Source organism: Asterias rubens, chromosome 2 (assembly GCF_902459465.1).
Source record: "Asterias rubens chromosome 2, eAstRub1.3, whole genome shotgun sequence".
NCBI classification, from domain to species: Eukaryota; Metazoa; Echinodermata; class Asteroidea; order Forcipulatida; family Asteriidae; genus Asterias; species Asterias rubens.
The window spans coordinates 10,116,811-10,141,211 of NC_047063.1; the positions used below are offsets into that span (position 1 = coordinate 10,116,811).

At 38.7% G+C, this 24,401-nt stretch overlaps 2 protein-coding genes across 5 annotated transcripts in view; both read right to left on the bottom strand.

Annotated features, from left to right (window-relative positions):
- Positions 1 to 1,365: 1,365 nt before the first annotated feature.
- LOC117307432 lies at positions 1,366 to 14,932 on the bottom strand. 2 transcript variants are annotated; one of them, XM_033792178.1, is made up of 7 exons: positions 14,424 to 14,932; positions 10,212 to 10,271; positions 8,221 to 8,272; positions 6,260 to 6,386; positions 4,246 to 4,404; positions 3,682 to 3,735; positions 1,366 to 3,301 (listed from the first exon to the last, which is right to left on the bottom strand). In XM_033792178.1, the coding sequence occupies exons 1-7, from the start codon at positions 14,436 to 14,438 to the stop codon at positions 1,786 to 1,788; spliced, it is 1,983 nt and encodes a 660-aa protein (XP_033648069.1). In that variant the 5' UTR covers positions 14,439 to 14,932; the 3' UTR covers positions 1,366 to 1,785. The 2 variants fall into 2 exon arrangements, with proteins under 2 accessions (XP_033648069.1, XP_033648068.1); XM_033792177.1 differs by lacking the exon at positions 14,424 to 14,932 and adding an exon at positions 11,129 to 11,240.
- A 1,003-nt stretch (positions 14,933 to 15,935) lies between these two features.
- The window catches only part of LOC117304333 (histone deacetylase 6-like), a 62,573-nt gene continuing 54,107 nt past the window's right edge, over positions 15,936 to 24,401 (bottom strand). For all 3 annotated transcript variants that reach the window (XM_033788733.1, XM_033788725.1, XM_033788742.1), the window contains exons 33-36: positions 22,999 to 23,108; positions 22,360 to 22,512; positions 18,106 to 18,234; positions 15,936 to 17,591 (exon numbers count right to left, since the gene is read on the bottom strand). In XM_033788733.1, coding sequence (XP_033644624.1) covers positions 17,526 to 17,591; positions 18,106 to 18,234; positions 22,360 to 22,512; positions 22,999 to 23,108 — 458 coding nt within the window. In that variant the 3' untranslated portion in view covers positions 15,936 to 17,525. The remainder of the gene's footprint in view (positions 17,592 to 18,105; positions 18,235 to 22,359; positions 22,513 to 22,998; positions 23,109 to 24,401) is intronic.

Consider the following 24,401-nt stretch of genomic DNA (forward strand, 5'->3'; position numbering starts at 1 on the left):
TAAACAGGTAAATATCCAAAATTGAGTACACTTATAAATATTTTATTATATACAAGAGTTGTTAAATAACATATTTTAGTTTGAAGTGTGAATATTTTGTGATAACAAAGAAATAGACCGATCCAGTAGGCTCCGCCCACGACGCACGTGTGAGCAAGAACACATGGGGCTCTCCAATGCCTTTCTGCACAACTCTGACGCGTGCGCCAAGATACGCGCACATAATGTCGGACCTTATTTGCCGGACCTTGTTGCGTTGTGATTGGTCAATACGCAATGGGGCGGAGCTTAGTGGATGGATCTATTGTCAGGTACAAGACACTTGCAGGTTTTTTATATGGGGAATGAATGTGTAATGTTTCTATCACAATGTTATCTGTGTTCAACTGTGTAAAAATAATTAAAGGAACATGTATGATGTGTCAGTCTAGCATGATGATGATGTATGTCTATCCAGTTCTTGTTTGAAATAATGGTTTTTTTTTACTCAACTTTAATTCAATGTGCCCTGCAGATTGAGCAAGACATATGCAGGATTTAAACATTATTTGCATAGTGGGATTACAATCTAATGAAATTTGCAAACACACCATGTAAATGAACTCTTTCAATGAAGAACCACTTCAATCGGTGTGCTCAGCTCATCTTCAGAAGATTGCTGGACGGCTGCCCAATGTTGTTTTTACCTGTTAGCAAAACTTCTTTGGCAGTACGAGCAGCATGCAGCAGAAGAGTCTAGCGATCTCCTGTACTGTAGATGCTCATGGCCTCGCGTGGGAGAAGATGTCTCTCCTTTGTAGACACACTAAAACGAGACACCGGCTTGACAAGCGCTGAGGAACTTCGCTCCTGCATGCTGGACCGGAACATCTGGAGAAAAATCACTGGGCAGGCTCGAGCTTCTAGATGGCGCTCGACATGATGATGATGATGGCACAATGGTTCTTCCTAGAACCATCACAGCTTTAAGATTAAGTTAATTTAAATGGTGTACCTGCAAACCTCACTAGAAGACATGTGCAGTACATTGTCTGTGTTTTGTAAATTTCATGATCATTATGAAAACAATATTTTTGTTTTCTTGACAATAAGTATTTGCGAACAGGGCAACATTTTATGTCGCTACTTTATCTAGCCTTTGTGGGCATGAGCTATTGCACAAAAGCTTCCAACAATAGAATTCAAAAACTAACGCACAATATGCAAAGGTGAAAATAATGCATGGTTTTGAATGCTGATGAAAGATCTTTACCAAATGTCGCATGTTTTAGCTATAAAGCAAATTCTTGGAACAAACATACGAAAAAGTCTGAAACTTGGATACAAATTCAAAAGTATGTTGAAATGATGCCATTTCTTCCGTTTGGTAACCCCTGGGGTTATAGATTCCAAGGAGCTTTAGGAAACAGTATCCAAAGCACTTGAGAAGTCTGAACAATCTCTACCCTGATATAATCTGTGAATTTGCTCTAAAAGGTAGTGCATATGCTATTTTTCCAACCAACTTAAATGCGCACTTCCATGACTGCCCCGAATTATAGTCTGGTCTCATGGAAAGGGTCATCAGTTTAGATCGCAATCCTCATTCAAACAGAATCAAACAAATCATGCTGTTGGATTTAGATGGGGTGGGGAAAGTTGCAGTTGATGTGAACTTCCTCAAACAAAACCAGGATAATAGTGAATGTTGAAGCGCCTTGAGCGTCACTGAGTGCAAATGAATTTGCGCTAAACATGTACATGTATAAGAATCAGCCACTATTAAGATAAATAAAAGACCTCCCCCTATTGAACAGTCTCTGCCGGCAAGATCACGTCTCTCCTATCGAAGGTCTCCAGAGCTGGGATACCCTGGTGACTGTCTGCCTCTCTAAACCGATCTACAGATTGCTGCTTTATAGTGTCCATAACAACGAGCGAGTCATCCTCTGATTTGTCAGGATTCTCACTGGTACGATTTGACTTATTTGAGTCTCCCTCTAGAGAATCATCTGTTCTGTCTGAGTTATGAAACTCACCGTTATTATTTTGTGAAAATGTTGATGGGTCATCATTGCTGGCTTCCGTTTCAGAGTCCGTGAAACTGTCTGGTGAGGGGCTGCCTTTACCAGGAATCCAAACCATATTTTGATCTTTTTCAGAGGACGTTTGGACAACAACAGAGCTAGTCTGACAAATACTTTCATCTTTTGACATTGTTGAGGGTTTATCAGTGTCTGTTATGATTGTGTCGGTCTTGCTAGGTTCAGATTCAGACTTGGTTTCACTATTATGTTTAGCATCATGAATGTTATTGTTGCTGGAGCAATGTTCAGATGAGTACTCAGTAGGACTAAGACCTCTCTCATGGTCACTGTTTTCATTTTCATCTTCTTCGGCTGATGGTTGTGTATCATATTCATCTCCTCTAGTTGGTGTCTCAGTGATGTTTAAACCTCTACTTCTACCAGCTTGGGGTCGTGTTGTACGATCACCTGGTACCTCAGTTTCTTCAATTCGTTTGAGAGAAGCAACACTCCGGAAGGAGGCTACACTAGTTCTCCCAGCAGACAATCTGCTCAGCCTGTCACTTATCGAAGACTGGTCCTCCTGGATCATTGACAGCTCCCGTTCCTTGTTTATGTCTGCTTTGAACTGTTTAGACTTTGCAGTGTACCTGTTGCGAGTTCTCAACGGATTCTTGAAATCATCCCCTTTGATTTTCCTCCTCTTTGCTTGCTTCCGTGCCTGCATTTGTGTCAGTACCTCTTTGCTTGATGTAAATCTGTTGGGATTTAATACGTTTGAGTCCTTGGTTACAATCTTCACACTTTCCTGGTTATCCACCTGTTTTTCTTTCTGTTCAACAATTATCGGTTCCTCTGTTGCCGTTGTAGCATCGACGTCAAGTTCCACCTTAACACTTGTCTCTAGAGGCTGATCCTCATCTACTTCATACGAGACCTGGATGGCAGGGAGAGGTGCATGTTTGTGCATTGGTTTAGTACTGGTGGTGAAATCACCTCTGAGCTCCGCTATCTTAATAGCTTGCTGCATCTGTAGCCGATAGTTTGTCACAGACCTGTCCTCTGCATTTGGGTGAATGTAGGGTTTGTGGTTCGTCTCAAGCTCTGGTCTCCATGTCCCCATCTCCACATCCTCTGAGTTGTTCTGCTGTTTGATTGGAGGTAGAGCTTTTGACCCGGTATTCATGGCTGGATCTGAGCTCTTAGTTGAGATGTCTCGTTTCAGGACGACAACATATGGTCCACTACTTTTGGGCTTTCTTTTGGTGATGGGCTGCTGTACATGTACCATTTTTCTGTATTCAATGGAAAAAGTCATCAAAACATATTAAATAGAGGCAGAAGCCTTTTCAATGTTTAATCCATCAAGGCCTAATTTCATAAAGCTGTTTAGCAGAAAATACTGCTTTGCAAATTTATTTGCTAACCAAACATAACAAATGAGTTGGCCCCAGTCACAGCAATATAAACCTAATGGAATGTTGGCTGGAGACTGTTTCTCTGCTAAGCAAGATTTTCCAGTGCTGAGTAAGTTTTGAGTGCTTACAGGCTTTTGTGAAACTGGGCCCTGATGATTTCTAGATGTTTGCTATGTAGAAATAAGCACGTTGGGAAATGGTAAATTTTCATATGTCAAGTTGGTAAAAATTAAAACACAGAAGGAAAACATAACTACCTGATAAGAGAAGGCTGTTGAATCGCATACGGTGGTGCAGGGGGTTTGATGGCTCTGCAGGAGAAAGATATAAATCCAAAAGTAAGCGAAACATTCTTAAAGATAATAGGTCTCATCAGGAAATGCTTCATAAGACTTATTTCTGATTGGAGTTGCACACTCTAGCTGAAAGTGACTGAAGACTTCCTCGAATAAGCCATTTTGAGATATGGTTGACTTGACACTATAAGGCCGTTAGGTTTGGGTAAATTTGTCTGTATACACCCAAATCAAAGGCTAATACTGAAGAATCATAAGCCAACTTGAGTGAGGGCAATGTGTGCTGATGGTTATGTTTCGACACCCCTGTGTTCCTACAACCTGATTGTATTTTCCTCATCCTAAAGTTATTCCTAGTCAATAACTCTAACCCCATCAAATAAATCACAGGGTTTTTCATAACATAGGGTTGTGGAGCAAAGGGGTGTCGGAATAAAGAGCAGTCAACGGAGCTGATATATGCCAAAATGATGGGTATTACTCTTCGAACGAACCAACTCAAGCAAGATTTTAAGTAACATTTACCTGATGGTCATAGGGGACGTGTCTTTCATGTGACCTCTTCTTTGCATCACCCTGTCCACCAGCTCCCCTAATGGTACAACCTCATGCCTGGCCTTCTTTTCACCACCAGTCACCCTATCTGGGTGGGCGAGGGCACTATAACGAGCTTCCTGGGTTTGCCTGGATGAGAACAAATAGCATTTAGAAAGATCAGTTTTGAGACAGTATAGCAACTAGTTCTCATTCAGCGCATATCGCGATAATGTCTGAGTAATGCTTTATAGTTGATAGTTGTGTATTTATTCAAGGAAGGCATTATTTAATAATATTATAGTAACAGTATTGTCGGAAGCCTTTCATTATTTAGTTTTTGTCAACAGTAGATCATTTTGTTGGGTAAGAGCTAAATTATTTCATCAACATTAGTGATATTGGGGGAGGGGAATTAATAATGATCTCCAGTCAACATGGATTGACCAATGCGTACTAATGACTATCAAGTTTGAAGTTAATTTTTTCTACAAACACAAGCAAGCGAGGTTTGAGGTTTTTCCCTGCCGCATGTTAAAAGTGTATTGCTTTACCCTTATAGGCAGCTGGGTGGTCCAGTGGCTAAATGGTCAAGTTTAATATAAGATGATTATAAAGATAAATTTGCATATTTATATATTTATTTCATGCTTTATCCTAGACTTAGACTGGTTTTGATTTTGTGAACATAAGGCCTACACAATTGATGTGCCTATCAACTTTGGTTTGTGATGTGGAAAAAAGCCTAGTAGGTCTAGCCTGTGTATGGTCTGTCTGCTTGCTTTAATGTTCAAATGTCCGATTCAATGAAAACGAAGTTTGTAGGTATTGCAGGAGGTAACATCGATCTCAGATTTCACTTGTGACTGAACAGTTACAAATTGTAGATTACTAAATTCACAACAAAACCACGGTAACTCAACGCTCAAAGGCACCACTGGACCAGTGATAGTTATCTAAGACCCAAGGTCAGTTATATGGTAAACAAACTCTCTCTTCATGATAACTTGTCTTTGTTGAAAGTGACAGTGAAAAATTAGCACAATTCAAAAACCAATGTGTAGGATTTCAATTGAATTATAGAATAAATTCACTGAATTCTAGAATAAATTCACTGAATTCTTGGGAGTAAGAAATTATGACAAACTGCTAAAAACAATCATGACATGATAATTTTGTCCTTAACATGTTGAAAGTGACAGTACAAAAGAATATGCACACAATACAAAAACCACTAATGGTTTTCAGTTTGGATAATTGAAGTCAGACTCTGCCTTTAAAAACACTGGACACTATTGGTAATTAACTATGACCAGTCTTCTCACTCAGTGTATCTCAACATATGCATAAAATAACAAACCTGTGAAAATTTGAGCTTAATTGGTCGTCGAAGTTGCGAGATAATAATGAAAAGAAAACAACCCAGTTCACACGAAGTTGTGTGCTTTCAGATGCTTGATTTCGAGACCTCAAATTATAATTCTGAGGTTTTGAAATCTAATTCTTTCTCGAAAACTATGTTACCTCAGATGGAGCCGTTTCTCACAATGTTTTATACTATATCAACAACTCCCAATTACTAGTGACCAAGTAAGATTTTATGCTAATAATTATTTTGAGTAAATACCTAATAATTATTTTGAGTAGAGACCAAAAGTGTCCAGTGCCTTTAATATATAAAATGGTTACCGGACTCGCAAGCCAGCATCCAAGTAGGCAATTTGAGCACTAATAACACGCAGGCAATGCATTTTAAATTGTTTACTGCAATGAAGGATTTATTCAGCACTCTCAACTATTCGGATGCAAGACGGCTGTACATTTGTAACTGCATCACAAATGGGTTCTAAATATTTTATTGTAACGCATTCGGTCACACATAAAAAATTAACGATATACTAGAATAGCAGGCCCTCCTAAATGTTGCAATGTAAACACGAATTTGAAGAGTTTGTCAACAATCTAGGCTGAAATTACCCCACAGGGAGTATCAGAACTTATTTACCATTCGTCTTTTGAGTTGTTCTTTATGGTGTGCCACACGGTTTTCACCCCTTGTACTTGAGTGGTTTCACCCATGCCGCTGTGGGAGGAGTTCTTCAGTCTGGATGAAACCATTGAGGAAGAGGTACCTGGAGTGACGCAAAACATGAACAATATTTACATGATCCATGCCCTCTCATCTCACTCTTGTGATATTTATTTTCAGTATGTCATGATGTAAAAATCGTTAATAAAACGTTTAAGTTGCATTTAATTTTGTTATATATCAGGTTCAATCTTGTCCAAGGTTACAAAGGATTAGGGGACATAACATATATGTTTCTAATACTAATAGTAATTTTATTCGCATAAAACTCTCTATAGTTTCCAAACTTAAACCATAAAACCATCATGTGAAGTTTCCATAGAGCTATATATATTGACAATGTAATATAGCTCTATACGGAAGTGCCATAGTTTTCGAGAAAGAAGTAATTTTCCACGAATTTGATTTCGAGACCTCAAGTTTAGAACTTGAGGTCTCGAAATCAACCATCTAAACGCACACAACTTCGTGTTGCAAGGGTTATTTTTCTTTCATTATTGTCTCGCAACTTCGATGACCGATTGAGCTTAAATTTTCACAGGTTTGTTATTTAATGCATATGTTGAGATACACTAACTGTTAAGGCTAGTCTTTGACAATTACCAATAGTGTCCACTGCCTTTAAAGAAAACAATGACAATCTCATTTTATTTTTTCCCCTGCAACTGTGGCAATTGAAATACGGACTGGTGATTTTGAGGAGTCTTCAACTAAATAACGTTCTCGATAGCATTTCAAAAGGCGGTAGCCGTTGCCTCCATGCACGCTCTTAACTTGAGCCGCCATACACCTGCCCACCGGCTCGCCAGAAGTTAAAAAATGGTGGACGCAAACATTAAAACACGAACGAGACAACCTAATTGAAAAATGAACACCCCCCATCCCTCCCATTCTTTTAGATAAGTCGAACTATTTATCTGAGAGACGTGTTCTAGAAGTATAAATATTGACGAGCCACAGGCACTCACACGGAGGCAACGAAGCCTTGACGTTGCCTCCATGCACGGTCTAAACGTTGGCCCTACCCCTGCCCACCGGCTCGCCCGAAGTTCCAAAAACGGTGGACGCAAACTTTAAAACACGAACGAGACAACCTAATTGAAAAATGAACACATCCAGTCATTATTTAGATAAGTTGGAACTATTTATCTAAGAGACGTGTTCTAGAAGTATAAATATTGACGAGCCAAAGCAATCTATGTTTCGATGTTTGGACATACAATTTTGACCTGGAGACAAAGGTGGCATGTTATCCCAAACTTACGATTTGTTGCAAAAATCATACACGAATCTAGGCTTATCGCTAAAGTAGGTCTCACTTTGTTTACTCGGCACAAGCTTCAAAATATTTCGACAATTTGTAAACCACCTCGTCGTGTTTTGTTCAAGTGCTGGGGATTCTTACCATGCAGATACAAGTTTAGTATAAAACAGACTTGTTCACCACCACAAAATCTTCAACTTTTTACGCTCATACCTACACTATAAAGACTACCTGATCAAAATATGGACTCCAAGTCCCTTTGGACCTGATTCATTTCTGGGGTCAGTTGGACCCGGAATCTATTTCGAAATGCCCTGGCAATGGTTCAAACTGACAAAAAAGGTGAAAGACAGTTCCTAGGTCAATTGATTCGGAAAGTAGAAACGGGACTCCAGTTCAATGCTGACCCGGGAGGTTTATTTCTTATCAACTGACTCTGTCTTCACTTTATCGACCAGCCACCATATTGGAATAAAAGTTTGTAAGAAAATATGTGTACGTGTCAAATCAGTGTTGACAAATTGATATTAATTCCCAATTGTAATGATTTAAGCTCACGAAATAGCTTTAAAATTAATATATATGGATACTTTGAAAACAAATATCAACTTACCATTGTTCCGTCTTCTCATCCGGTGTCGCAGTTGCTCTTGTGCTTTGTCCCTCTGTGGATGGAAGAGAGAACAAAATCGTGTTTAGAAATCACACCCAGACGTTTTTATACAACACCTCAAAAAGCCGAGATGTGTAACCAATATCACCCAGACTCTTTAGGTAGACTAAACAGTAACTCAAACCCATTTACCTGAGCTTTTGTAAAGAAACATCGTCCTATCATAATACAAAATTTCTTCTCACGACAGAAAAAAAAGTTATCGCAGAAAACCCTTATCTGAATTCCCTCGCATAAAAAGTCTCCATCCGCACTCAGCTCAAATTTTAGGCATAGCTCAACACTGCTCACTCTACACAACATCAGGCCCAAGATCGAAATGCAGATTGGTCAAATATTGCACCAATATAATCCACTCAAGTGACGACTTAAATTAATAAATCAAGGTGCAAAATGCAAAGTTCAAAAGTAACGGAACCAGGATGACAAAACTAACATCGACTCTGGTCGACCTCTCTGACATGGAGCTCGTGCAGACATCCATCCATCAGGGTGGCCTGCCTGTGAGAACACTGTCGGTTCGTTCACATGGCTACGTGGTCAATTCTGCTGTGAATAATTTGGTTTTTATTTTTCACGTGTTTTTTTCACCCCCATTCGTCTTCGAGGAGGTCTAGTTTCGAGCCTTGTGAGGCCAACCATCACGGCCAGGGGGTTTATCGACCAATCAGAGAGCTATGAAAAGATGCTAATGGCCCATGAGCCTCAGGTTGTGTGTAAAAATAAGACTACTGATAACGTACATGTAATGTGGAGAGCCTTGAGATTTTGTGTTAAACAATGCCTCAAGCATGCCGCAAGCAAACTGGAAGGTATAGAGTCCTCAGTAGGTTATCTACGTCATTGTTGGAAAATATGCTAATGCATTCGAATACAAAAGTAGTGGAACAACAGTGATTTTCACTGGGTGGCTCCAAGATCTTGATCCAGTTTTTATTCTCTAAATGAGTGGATTACGTCCGGCCTTGTGCTCATGCGAAAGCGCAAAACCTTTTTGATTTGCAAGATTGCCAGATGAAAAATGTTGAAGAATGATTTTCTTATTATACCATAGAGGGTGATTATACGCACTGTGTATCTGAGCATCACTCAGTTAATAGATAGATTACATCATTTGCAAAGATGAAAATGTACTTTGGGTTACTACAAAACATAACTGTGAGTAATCCAGCGAAATCGTTCCGCTGGGTGTTTTTTCATATTCAAGAGAAAAAAAGTTGCATCAATTTTCGGCCGTCCATCATCTGGGATGGTCTGAACGAGTAGGTTTGTTTACATGAAGACACACAGTTTGAAATCGTCGTTTTTCCCCAACAGAATGGCAAGTGTTAATAGGTCGTTGGGGCGATATTTCATATTAACCACACTTCCACTTTCTTTCCCGAAAAGTACAGCTGCAACTATCAATGATGTATAATTGCCATTAAAATCACTTGTTTCATTAGTTTTGGTTTTAGTAGGTTGTGCTGTTCAAATCAATACAAACTAGTCCCAAACGCCACCGAGAATGTTGAGGATCATAATATTGTTTACAAGAAACGTGCGTATAGGCCTACTCTCTTAATGTAAAATAGTGAAAAACACCACTCTTTACATTTCGAGCTGTCCTCCTCAAAAAGAGTGGTGGTTATTTCACTCTTTTAGAGGGGTTTCCACTCCAGGACAGAGTGAAAAATCCCTCAAAAAGATGCAAACTTCAATCTAAACGAGTGGAAGACCACTCGAAAAAGAGTTGTCCCTCACAAGTTACATTAAGAGAGTAACCATAAAAGGAAATGTCCGACCTCCGGCGTACATGTATGTTCGAAGGTTGATTATAGTGCTAGGTCCACTCCCTGGCGTCTAGCCTCGCTTTGAAAATCCCCATATCACTAATTTTTGTACGAGAGGAAAGCATTAATTGAGAGTACATAAATATTAATTAAGCGCACCTTTCGTTTTTGGGCTGAACCTCTTCCCGGATTGTAGGCATCTGCATTGTGGGCTGCTACCTAGGAACAGCAGAAAAAATACCTGAAATTAAGCATTGGGGTCGAAGAAAAACACACCAGAGAACCTCCAAAAGGCGTCCACATGGAAGCTTAAATATATTCCCTGGCCATCCCATGGTGTACGGCAGGCCGGTGATTATTCACAAGAGCATGGAAATTGATATCAGAATATATCCTGACAAATATATTTGGCTACAGGTCAATCCCAGGTTTTCTCCTTATTAAGAAAAAAATACATTGGGAGAGAAACTGGCAATGGTGACTTTTTCCAAAATGTGTGCGTGTTACTCCTGGGCGGGGAAGGGGGGGGGGGGGTTAAGGAAAGATCTGCGACGGCCTTTAGCCAAAAGTCTTGATCAAATTCGATCTTGTATCATCAAAGACACAATTCCTTTCACGATTCCCTGAATATTCCCATAATCTCACAAACGCTCCTTCCAATTCCTTGTCATCCATTCAAACTAAGTACAAAGTATTTGCCCATTTTAAAAAGAATATAAGACGTGACTTACATGGTGAATAGGAGAAATAAAGATGGCCGCACCATTCTTATAAAGGTTTACAGGTTGGGTTTTATACCCAAATGATCGAGAGCTGAAATTTCCAAGCGAACTTTAGTACATCAATGAATGGTAAACGTTTTTATATTAAATATCTTTGACATCCATTTTCATAATATCAAAACTTTCCAGGTCGTACCTGAAGTATAAAAAATCATGGCGGTCATTTCTACCATCATCTTCACATTTCTTCCCACATGACTCGACCACTTTTAAGTGGTTAAAACACGCAAAACGGAGGACGAACATACACACAAACTCATCATCAAATGCTACTAAAATATGTCACAGTCTTACCACCAGCTGTTCATGAACCAGTTCAGTCATAACGAAGCGATTTACAAATCACTCTACATCTTTCCAGCAGTTAACTCAATACATTTCCATACAGGCTCCCATGACAAAGAGAATTTACATCTTGGTTCTTTTATACCAACTCTACCTCCATGTTTAAACTGAAAAGTGAAAATCCGGCCCAGAAAAGCTGTTGGAACGTGTGAATTGACATAAATATCTTCTTAACAACCGTGCGGTGTGTACACCGTGTATACTACTAGTACACTTACATGTTTACTGTATTGTCACGTAGGCCTAGACCACAGTCTGTCGACATGTCCCCTCTTGGGGGTTAAAAATTGCATATCGACCCACACCACACTCCATAAAGTTTTAACACGAATTGATTTTTGTCTCCTTTGACCACTGCGATCAATCAATCAATCTAGGCATGTTGAACAAGGCATATGATGTTTGGAGGGAGCAGCTTTTTGTATGTGGTGTTTTATTTGTGAGGGTCATTGACTGTTAAGTTCTAGGAAGGAACCTTTATAAAACACAAAGGAAGTATACACAAATGGATTTTGCATTTTTGGAATACCGAAGTTCAGTGCTGACAATCTAATTATAAAATACAAAACATATACAGAAGTTGCGGACATTGATGATACACCACCCATTTTATTTTAAAATAACGTTGAGCCTTTTATAAAATCTTCTACGCGATATTAATAGGCCTAGCAAGTAGCAATACATCATTGATAATCAGAAGAAATGTTGTACCTGTACTCATACATCGTTTGACACAATTACGTGGAGAGGTTTCTTTTTTTTTCAGTTTCAAAAGGGCAGACGGCATCAAAGTTGTTCAAGCCCACCATATGGCTAACGAAACGAGTTCATACCAACTTTGAGCTAAACACGACCCTGGCTAAGCGAGTCTTTAACTGCTTCTCCTTTGCTGTCCATTTACACACGATCCCTAACAAAAATAGGCATTTCCACACCAAAAGTTTGTTCGTTACCATAGTTGCACTGACCTCCGACCCTGGCAACTAGGAACCAAAACACCAAGCACAAAGTACTCAAAACGATCAGACCTTGGGGTCCCGTGGAACACAACAGCGCTCCACTCAAGCGCAATAACCCCAATTTGAGTTAACGTTGCTTGTGTTGATGCTACATGTATGCAGTAATGCAGACAGCAAAGTTTTTGTGTGTGTCCCTTCACTTGAACAAATCCTCTATTTACAAGTGTTTGCATTTTTTAACACAGCTTTGGATCAATGATGCGTGAGCTACATGAGCAAATCGGATCGGCTAGTCGAGTAGGAGTATAGCAAGTGTCCGACAACATTGTGTGAAAGTCATTCAAATGAACCGTCTATTTGTTGACCATTTATATGTTAGCAAAGCATACATTTGTTTTTGTTTTTGTAATGTCGAGTGTGTTGGATGTATGCAGCGACATTAACATGTGAAACTTTCATTTCCAAAGGCGGTCGTGTTTTTGAGATATTGCCGAAAATCCGCGCTAATAGAATTTTCCGGCAAAAATCATCCGTAATTGAAATACTCAATCTTAGAAGCGTTTTGACAGAAACGCTTCTCAGATTCAAATTTTGGGGGATAACAAATTACATATTTTTGTGCAAAACCTCATTACTTCGAAATAAAATGTTCTTCAAATGCTTTAACCTGTCGATAGCTGTTGTACTTCTACCTAGTGTTAGTTTTTATTGACATTAATTTTAAGAGTGATTACCAATAAACGTTTTAAACGTGATCGAACAAAACATAATAAACCGGTTGGCTGTTTGTGGTGTGTTTATTATTATTAATTACTCTTTCAAAACAATGGTATACTTTGTCATTGTATAGCCATCTTTGTTGGGTTCCCTACTCCCACAGTGATAATGACAGTTATTCTATTGTCAATTCCAGCCTCAGTTTGGTTACATTAGTGTGGCCATGACAGGCAGAAAAGCAAAAGGCCAAAACCGTGATAGGTATGCTTGCGTATAGATAACGATACAAACCATCCCTTATGATAGTCAATAATTGTCACGATTCTCCGAGATAAAAATGAACAACCTCCAGTGTCAATACATTATGAGACGATAGCTGGTGAGCTTTGAATTTGTTCCCATGACTTCATCAACAACGTTAAAAAACATGCCCTACTCCTGTTAACAGTTCGTGTTATGGATTACAAATTAATCACTAGATAATTACTTTATGGACGCAATGTCAATACACAGAGGTGCAAGATTGAGAGAACAAAATTCAGAGACCGAGACAAATTATTTCACCTTGTTCAAAATTACTCTAAATGATAATTTAAACAATTATTTATAGGTCAGACTGCTGAAGGAGGCATGATCTCCTGGTTTAACATGAATTAATAGTCGTCTTAACAAGAGCGCACTAGTCAAATCAACCATTAGAACCATGAACATTTACAAGAGGAAACAAATAAATGAAGAAACACAACGCAGAAATGAGATTCCATACTTCAGATATTTTACTCATCAGAAGCAGAACCGTTTAGAACGAGGGTTCCGTGTACGTCTAACCTCCGATGTTTACATATTAAATGAGGTACGCAAAGAAGTTTGTGTTTGCCAATTGATTTTAGCTAAATAATTAAATGCAGTGTATGACTTTGCCGCCGCTGGTGAGAGCAGTCGCAAATGTACTATAATCCAAACTGGGAGACATTCGAGTTACAACATTTGGAAATCAATAAAACATGGGATATAAAACATGACATATAATACGCCTATATGGACAGTCCCATGCAAATGTTATTTTTGTTTAGATTTTAAATCCAATAAATTGAACAGTACTTGACAGAAACAATATTTGCGTCTCAATCTTTATGGGGCAGTTTCAAAATATTTTGTTCATTTTAAAATGCCTACCCGATACTAGGCGCAAGCAGCAATCCCCATTCCCTAAAGAAAATAGACATGGATCTAGCAATCAGCATAATTTTAAATCACAAGAACACATTTCGGAACACTGAAACAGGTTTTCCCTTCCCTATAGGTAACGATCACCCATTTCACAAATAAACACCGTGAATATATGTATAGGGATAACTTTCTGCATTACGCCACCACTTTTGCCACTAATTTTTACAAAAAGGGATATCTCATTGAGGTAAACTATAGATACTAGGCCTATATCGAATCATGATCGAATGAACAAGTGGAGGCGTGATACGAACACGTTTCCAGGTATATAGGCCTACACTTTCTACTCTACTTTTGGATGGGAATTATAATGGAGTTTCCTCCAAGTTTCAACTAACCTTTTCAATTTCCATGGTGTCTACAACATCAGCCCTTTCCTCGATCGTGGACCAGCAAACATCAGTAAATCCAGCCGGGCTTATCAGTCCGAGTTGCTCCCGTGCTCTGTGGTTGCTCCGATGTACCACACAAATTTATTCAATCTTTGGGCTGAGGCAACGTTGGACAACGTCGCACTTAAAACAGATCTGCCGATGTTTTAAATTTAGGTATTTATCTAGCAGGGAGGCAGTGGAGCGACGAGATGTAATCATCTGGATCTCCAATATCATTCACAACAAACTGAAATGTCGTGTTGTTTTCACACCGTGCATATTATAGTTCCTGAAAACTATAAGGCCGACTATGCATAATACATCCGTGCGCTGAGGAGGGACCGTTCAAAAATTCACCAAAACGAACTCAGCTTTTACAGAAAAACAATAATATTGTGACATTGGTAAACCACCTCGTCACCAAAACTGCAGGCATCCAACACTTCAGCAAAGGCCTTCGTCAACCTTGAACCTGCAACGGATCCTGAAATATCGCTAAAAGTCATCACTGAGGCCGCTGTTTCCGTATTGTGACAACGAAAGACCCCATGGCTGGACCTATTTGGGTGCCTTTCTGGGCTTGAGGAGGTATGGCTTTTATGGCCAGTGGGGCATGACACGCGCTTTGTATTGTCAACAAAACTTTGAGTCAACATTGGGGACTCTGAATGGGTGTTTCCAGAACGGACTATAAAAGCTAAGTGCCGTAACCAGGCTACTGCCCTCTTGGCGTAGATTTCTCATATGACAGGCATGAGACAGACTTTACGTGGGACAAGTACTGCACGCTGAAATGGGGTCGAGGGGATATCCCCCCCCCCCCCCAAACACAAAAAAAACACACCAAACGAACAGATTTAAACAAAGAGATTTGTCATGTTTTTGTTTACCTCATACAGCAGGCCTATCCAGTGCACTCTAACAATTACTGGAGCAGAAAAGACCCGGATCCCGGGTCCCGTTGGGCCTGACCCAACCAGTGTCAAAATTACACAGAAATGCGTCAGACTGACGCAGACACCTAATTAAAAACCGCATTTTTTTATTTTTACAACACCGGGGTCAGCTGACCCTAGAAATGGTTATGCTTTCCTGAAGCCCAGAATCCTGATAAACTCTGGATTTGATCTTATTGAATTCAGCGATAAAAAGCGAAACTAAGAATTGTAAAGACATAAAGAATTCCTTCACACCAGAATGGCCATTAATACTGTCACCAACCATGTAATAGAAGATTATAAAACATGAACAAAACTTAAAACATTATTTTACGTATTTATTTGTATATATGTACAACGAAATTTCGGCGAAGACTTCTGGTATTTCCTGTTCGCCATCTGTCAGTAACGATTTCGAGAGTCACAATTTTTTCGTTATTGTGACTAAAGTACGTCTTACTAATCGATAAACATTTATAAACAACAAATGGGGACTATATGCCATCTGCCTAGGAGAAAAAAAAGAGAAAACAAAAGCTTGACAATCTTGCACCTTTATTAGTAAGCCCGCAATGTTATCAATGTTTATACATATAAAGAACATAGTAAAGAAACCGTTTTCTTAAAATAATTCGCACGACACGCAGCATGCTCCATTGTGTCTATAAACAAAGGATTTGATAATCATATACTCTTCAAAAACCAAAACAAAAAGGAAAACAAAGTAATATAACATGTAACAACTAAATACAGCAATACAAAAAACAAACACTCCTACAAACAAACAAACAAACAACTAAAAACACATACAACGGAAACGCAGTATAAATTCATACACGCTGCAACTTTAAGGGAATCAGTGCGTTAAACATTTGAACCTGAGAGGAAAATCAATATTCATGTTAGTATTAAATCATAATGTTATAACTAATCTACATACAAATAAATATACATATATAATAATTTAGTTGATTAACTGATAATTATCATTATAGATATCTATATTTTCTTGTAGGCATATACAAACACCACTACAGAGTCAGTCAGTTTGAATATCACATGCCACCTAAATTCAGTTCCGCAGGATAAGTTGTGCGCCTCTTTACACGTTCCCACCCTGACGAAGAACTTCAAGCAATGTCAATTCAACATTTACCTAAATGAACTGTGCCAACAGTTTGTTTGCAGCAGTAGTGTGGCCAAAATCTACACCGACACTTTGTACAAGACGAGTCAAATATTAAATCTTACAGACTAATAAATGTAAATTATGACAAACGCTATTCTATCATATCAAAAGTAAAATAAAATAATTAATATAATACGATTTACTTTGACAAGTAAATTCTCGCATAGGCCTGATATAAAACAGAACAGACAAAACCCAACCCATTATTAATATTGTTTAACTCCGAAAATTTAAATAATATAAAACCAACAATTCTAACTTTAAATCGTGCAGGCGCCTCTGTGGATACGCAGTTTGCGATCTAGTTACGACATGTACTGAGCCCGATTAAAATCATGCACCGACGTCACGGTATAGTTGGTCAGCTTGTTGTATGTAAACATTGTGTGCACGTACATCGCCCCCCAAACCGCCAAACGAACTCAACAAATTAATCCACAAATCGAACTCCACAAATGACTACAAAGATTTGTCGTCGGTGATGATATTAAGTGACTATTGGGTCAATCATATAATAGTGTAGTCCCTTAGAATTGCCAAATGAACGGCAGATAAGTTAATAAGGTTGGAATAAAAGGCAGTTTCAAGAACTTGTTACGATTCTTTGAAGTGACCCTTTTCATTAACGTAAGAAAGTGGGTAACACTATGTTGGTTAATATCTCTTTCGGGTAATTGTTGTTCCGAAAAGAACCGTCGATTGGACCCATCGTTTTGGACAGTAGGCCACGCTCTTGCCGTCGAAATTTCAGACAGTATACTCCGTCGTCAGAAAATTGTTCATTCGTACTCTGATTTATGTGGGCAAAGCAGTGACTTATATAACTTTTCCTTAACCTTAGTTGTGGTCACAACACCACGAGGTCTTTTTTCAAATACATGTACCTTGAACTGGCATGCAGCAGAGTTTACGGACTTGCGAAGACTGGTAGGGTAACAATCACATGCCAGGGACATCGCAGCCAAATTTACTGATGTGTGCTGCCCTCTTCGCTGGAAAAACAATCTGGGAATGAATTAAACGTCATACAAAACAATTTTACATTAAAGCAAAACAATTTTACTTAAAGAAAAAGCGGTATGAAACATTGTTTTTCCTTATGGACGCTGGTTAATTTGAAGAAAGCACAATTTGTACAATCCTCAAACAACTATAGGGCACAATGGGAGACCTTTCAGACGATAGCGGGCGTCCTACTCAACCGCAACAATCATCTCAATAATCTCCCAGCACTTTTTGGCACAAACCGACCAATGAAGTGTTTTTAAGTAACATTTTCCCCCAATTTTTTCTCTTCTGAATTGATACCCAACTTAAAATGTATTTACCCGGCATAGTGTGACTCAAATAATATATCAATATCTCCAGATAGTAGGGCCTACTTTAAGACTTTCGAAGACAAGGTTAGTGAAGGGGCACTTTCCTTGCCCACCCCCTCCCATACGTGAGAGAAAGTGTTGGTAAATCGAACCTGAAGATTGTTATTCAAAAGAGGGCGCCACAATGCTTATTGTCTTACCTCGTTGTGCACATAGGAATCGCATCCGTAGCACCACACTGATAAATCTGCATAGCTCAGTACCATAAGGTGCGATGTAGCTATGCTGTGGAAGAGCATATGCTCGTTGACATAACGACCACACAGGACCTGATGAGGGCAAACAGAAAGAAACATTGCAAATGGAAACAATATTTCTGTTTTAAACTTTCTTTTCTGAAAATACACCCAAGGGATGACCAATTGTGAAGAAAGTCATTCGCAATTGCTGTGTGGTTAACATTTTAACCAGAGCAGTATTTGTTTTTCAAAGTTACCAATGCTGTAACCCGAAGGCTTAAAGACACCAAGAAGAATCATTATGACGACGAACCAAACCATCCAGTTTTATATGTAGGAGGGAAACCCTTTCATATAAGACCGACGTAATCAGGTTGTCCCTAAAGGCTGTGAACACCCAATTCCATGCAAGGGTCCGAAATCAAGGCGCACGCGGCGGTGGCACCCCCATATATCACGCACGAAAATAGACCAGCGCGAGCGGCGAAGCCGCAAAGCGCCTTTAGCAACTCGTTTAATTATCTAATTAGTTATTTATATATGCACCTCCCGTGTGTTGCCCTCAGCACGCGACTTTTTTGTGCACTAATGTGAGTGAGTTGGTCACGGGGCGTGCCCGCGGCGAGTTATCTATGGTATTGCGTCTTCTTATTGGCCAACAACTCATCACGCTCTTAATTATGCATTACAGTTCTCCCACCCAAATCTGTTGCAAAAAGTAAAGAAAAACAAAAGGCCCCAAAACGAGTTGCTAAAGGCGCTTCACGGCTCCGCCGATCGCGCTGGTCTTTTTCCGTGCGTGACATCTGGGGTCGTGCTTGACATCTGGGGTGCCCCGTGCGCCTTGACTAAAGGCTAATCCGAAGTGGGATTTGAACCATGGACCACGGGGTTGAATGGGAGGTCAATATACCAAAAGCCAACCAGGGCCCAATTTCATACAGCTGGTGCTTAGCATGCATTTTCTGCCTCGATTAAAACAGAATTATCAACCATATTTCCACATGATTTTCAGGGTGAGCAAACAACAGCTGAATATCAGTAACAAGCAATATGCGACAAATGGAAATTTGGTTGGTAATCCTGTTTTTATCGATGAAAAAAATGTAATGCTAAGCAAATTGTTGTGCTTAGCAACTCTATGGAATTAGGCCCGGGTCATTTTGAAAGGGAAGGAAAACAGGAAAAGAAATAACGATTGTTTTCTGAAACTTTGGCGTTGAAAAACATCGACAGTGATATAGCCTAATAAGGCATACGAGAACGTTTCTTCAACAACATAAACCAAGTAACAAACCATACGAACGTGTACAAAATCTCAATATAAACGTCTTTCGACCAAACCATTTGATGCATGGACGATGTGTCACATTGCAATTGCAAAATGATATGTTTTACGATTTTAGTCAATATTTCGCTTAGTTGTCTACAAAACATTCTCTCCCTTGATAAAAAGGTTTATTTATACGGCATCATTCCATCCTCATCCAAACAAACCGTCGTTATTCCGGTTTGATTGACAAAACCGTCTCCATGGAATGTCGATGAAAGATTGATTTATATTGTGCATGTTCTACAAGTAGGCCAATTCACGCTAATAAGCGAAACGCTGATTTCAGACCGTGCTTTCCATCTCCAAATGTCAATTTATTCCGGTCTGATTAGCACAGCCTTCTCCAAAGACTTTCAGTCAAAGATTTGGAGCTGCTACATGCCGAACATATCAACTACATTAACGAAGCAAGTGAAATAGACAGATTCAAGTACTCGCTGTCAGGCGTTGATTCCCTCGAACCCTCTTAAAATGCTCTCGACGATGAAAACGACTTAAATGTGTCAAATTTGTGGTCGTTCATTAAACAGTGACAAGCATTCCATTTCGGTTTTTTTGACAGGCATCGTTCCACGTTACATTTTAATTTAATCATCTAATTACGACAAATACGAACTCAGCATCAACTTTTTTGAATTCATTGAACTATTTAACCATTGCTCGGTTACCAAGAAAAACAAATGATTTGTGTATTGATTGCAGCAACTTCGGTCCAAATGTGACAGCAGTACTCCATCAGGTTTGATAGTTAGCCTCTGCCCTTTGGACACACCAATTGACCATTCAGATTGAATGCAGCGTGTCCATTATGGTCCAACGGTAATTTGTATTTATCACAAAGCTAATTATTGTTTTCAATTAAAAAACTGACATGGTATAAACTTCATCCCGGGGGAAATAATCGAGCGTACATAACATAGCCCCTTAAAAAAAAGTCAATTAACTGTCTCCGTGAAATTAAATCGATACAATATGAAACAAAACAAACAAATTATTGTAAACGGCACGGGTAAATTATGTAGGCCTGCTATTATAAATTCTTTTGAAATAAAAAATCTTGAGCTTTCCCAAGGAAATAGGTTGATGTTAATGAAGTTAGAGACAGTGCTTTGAGAGCAAAATTTCAACCGAACATGTTGACGTTCAAAAACACAAATCAATTGGTCACTTTCACAAATTGAATTCACTAACGATGGATCCTCGCCTCATTATGGATGAAACTAAAGTAATCATATGACCAACATAATTATTTATAATTGCAAAGACTCAAAACCAGAGCAATTGTATGGCATTAGAAATGTGTTTGTGTTGTGAAACCAATCGGCCCCATAGAATTACACTTTATGGAAAATGGAAATTGAAAACAGTTAACGAAGCCTTATCAAAATGTCAGGGAAGTAATCGAAAACAAATCTAACCGTTATAATTATTTTTCTTAGAAACAAAGTGAGAGTCATCATCATCTAAATATCCCGAGGAAAAGAAATGGTGGGTGAACGTGGCATGGCATTTAAAAAAAATGTATCAATCAGGTTGTACTATACTGTTAATTCGATTGCCATATGGAATGTTAATTGCCAACTAAGAAGAGAAACGCACAGAAATGACATTACAAACACAGCATTTGGTTTGTCATTAGATTTGCAGGTTTCCAATTAACAATCATTAAACACAACACAAACACTATTTAACAGCCAATTTAGTACGGAATTTCTTTAGGTCCTACACTTCAACATTTTGTTTTTCTTTTGGTTGCAGAATCGACAACCAGTGCCCCCTAAAGTGGCAATCATCATCAAAGCGACTCTCGGCAATATGTATGGCTAAGCTTTCCCTCAAATGCAAGTTTTTGAGACACAAAAAAAAAAAACCAAAACACGCTCGATGACATGGCCCTCACATTTTTGTGCTGATATTTTTGATGAAATTCAATCAAACCAGCATTGACTCTATTGGTGTCCGATGTAATTCAAATTTGTTTGTTGGTGTCCGATGACATTCAAATTTCACTCTGAAACAGTACACAATAAAATGGCGTTCTGCGGTTTAATGAGCTTCCGTTCAGCAGGGACATCAACAGACAAAAAAATGAAAAAAGACGTCATCTTACTTTGGTGTCATTATCCCGAGAAAAAAAAATCATCTCGGGATGAGGTCATCTTATACTTATGATGTCATCATCCTGCAGTAAATTGTCTCCGATCTCAACATGTCGGATGGTACTTCCAAAGCTCCGTATATTCTTTCTCGAAGCATGCCAACTTCAAAGTTTTCCCATCAGACAAGATATGAAGTTGCTAAATGTTAAGGCCACACCACATCCCTCACTTTTCGCGGACTCTTTTACACGGCTTCACAAAATGAAACTTGCGTAAAAATACAAAGTAACATTATTTCAGACGAAAATAACCATCAGAGAGAATCAGAGACGGTCTATTTGAAACTGACGTTACTTCCGTCGACTCCATTTACGGCTTAGTCAATCTCTGCAGGTAGATCTAAGACGGGTTTTGACTACAATACTTTTCTATCTAAAAACTCATTTAAGTGGAACCTTATCCCTAACAATTTTCATCTTCGGCAAAAAAAATGGGTCACGGACGGTAGGTATGTCCTTCTTACCTTATTCATCTTTTGAACCATTTTTATTATTTTATTTCTCTCCACAAGTTCAATACAAAAACACACAAAAGAAATACAGATAGATATGGAGAAGGTTAGACCGAGGAAAAAAAATATATATAACCTAAAGGCTCAGTTTGCCCATACAAATATTTCTAAAAGGTACAGACACGCAATATACAGGCAAAACAAAAGTAAACTCGTAACAGAGACCTTTTTTTCCCTGGGGGGGGGGGGACAAAAGCAAATTTAGTACATACCTTGTAGCAGTGCAGACATACCCAATTTTCGCTGGTATCCTGGCATTCTATACACGGGTCGCTGGAACTTATAGGCATTGAAGGTGGGTTTGGTAAGACATGACTATCTAGGTGCGGGCACCAGGTTAAGGGCACTACAGCATGTAACTGTGCCTAAAAAGACAAGTTTCAATAATTCATGATTAAAAAAATGTAAACAACAAATTTCGACACTTTCACAAAATGATACTGATAATAAAATCATTCATTTTTTAAAGATGCTATGTCAGATTTTTGGCCCAAACATTAAAATTACATTTTTTTTTGTGAATGGTATTTCAAATGGTTTTGCTCGTGTTTTAATGTGTTTTAATGTTTTCTTTTGTTTGATTTTTACATGTTTCAGTGCAATCACCTTTTTATATTGTATAACCTCAATTTTTATCGTTGGCAGGGGTCTGGTTTTACACATCTTTTGATGACAGTTTCTATACTTTTGTTTTAACCTTGACAGCCCCTGTACAGCTTGTAACTAGTGCGTATGTCTAAAGATTTTAAATAAATAAATAAGTTGTTATATTTACATCCATATTACGGTATGCATTTAAAACTAAGAACTGTAAAGTGGTGCGCAAAAAAAGCCCACAAAAACGAACAAACCTCCGGTCCGAAAAGTTCTACGATTGTGGCCGGCTTCCCACCCGCGGCCATTGCCCCCGCCTCCGCTCCACTGGCGGCTGCGCCTAATGTCTCAAGATTCTGGCTTTCATCTGCAACGGAAAAATTCAGAGTTAGTGACAACATTAGGCATCATCAAAAGAAAAACTGTATACATTACATGCAAAACAAACTTGCAATTTCACGTATAAACTAATTTGTTATTTTTGAAATGTTTTATTGAGTATTTTATTTATTATTGCAGGTTTTTCCCAGAAAATTCTGACACAAAATCATTCAAAGTTAAGACCAATTGACCAATTAAGCCCAAATTTTCACAGGTTTGTTATTGTGTACACATGATGGGATACACCAAGTGAGAACACTGGTCTTTGACAATTACCAAACGGCAGTGGACACTATTGGTAATGACTCAAAGAAATTATAAGCATAAAACCTTTCTTGGGGACGAGTAATGGGAGAGGTTGATGGTATAAAACATTGTGAGAAACCGCTCCCTCTGAAGTGCCATAGTTTTCGAGAAAGAAGTAATTTTCCACGAAATTGATTTCGAGACCTCAGATTTAGAACTTGAGGTCTCGAAATCAACCATCTAAACACCAACAACTTCGTGTGACATGGGTGTTTTTTTCTTTAAGCATTATCTCGCAAGTTCGATGACCGATTGAGCTCAAATTTTCACAGGTTTGTTATTTTATGCATATGTTGAGATACACCAACTGTGAAGGCTAGTCTTTGACAATTACCAATAGTGTCCACTGCCTTTAAAGACGCCAAAGGAGGTCTGAATCCAGTTGGAAGTCTTAAATTTCTCATTTTCCTTATTTAATAATAATTCTATGTTGAAATAAAATCTGGGTTTGTAAAACGGGTCGAAAAAGTTCCGTTCACAATATTATTATAGCACATGATGGACAGTGCAGGGTGTACTTTTCTGCAGTGAGTGCCGTTCTCAGTAAATGCTGGTTTATTTAAAAATTTCAGTTTTCTTAAACACATATTACAAACAGATCAATTTATATGGCATGATACCCAATGCTGGACCATGCCAAATGTACTAGAGGGGTGTCATTCAGTCATTCAACAAGGGTCGGTGAAGTTGGTTAGAAGGGGAAGGACCAAACTCTGCCAGCGTACGTCAATTGTCAAGTCAATTGTCCTTGTAGATGAAACCTAATTATAAAACTTAATTAATTACGCAAACAAATTAGCTTAATATATTGATCCACTCAATACCTGTATACGTAAATAAACACACTTTGATAACAAAATATTGATACATGCAGACCAAAGTCTCTTAACCTATGGGAAAACCTTGTCAGCATGCTTTGACAACGTACCACAGGGACATTGTTAACAAACTTGTCCCAATATTTAGAGCTGCT

What these genes read in the sequence shown, in the direction of transcription:
- LOC117307432 (XM_033792177.1), bottom strand. Translation starts at nt 11,158, where the DNA reads ATGACTGAACTGGTTCATGAACAGCTGGTG. An exon ending in GTTCAGCCCAAAAACGAAAG is followed by an intron (nt 8,273 to 10,211) that starts GTGCGCTTAATT and finishes TTCCATCCACAG; the next exon opens with AGGGACAAAGCACAAGAGCA. An exon ending in AACAACTCAAAAGACGAATG is followed by an intron (nt 4,405 to 6,259) that starts GTAAATAAGTTC and finishes GTTCTCATCCAG; the next exon opens with GCAAACCCAGGAAGCTCGTT.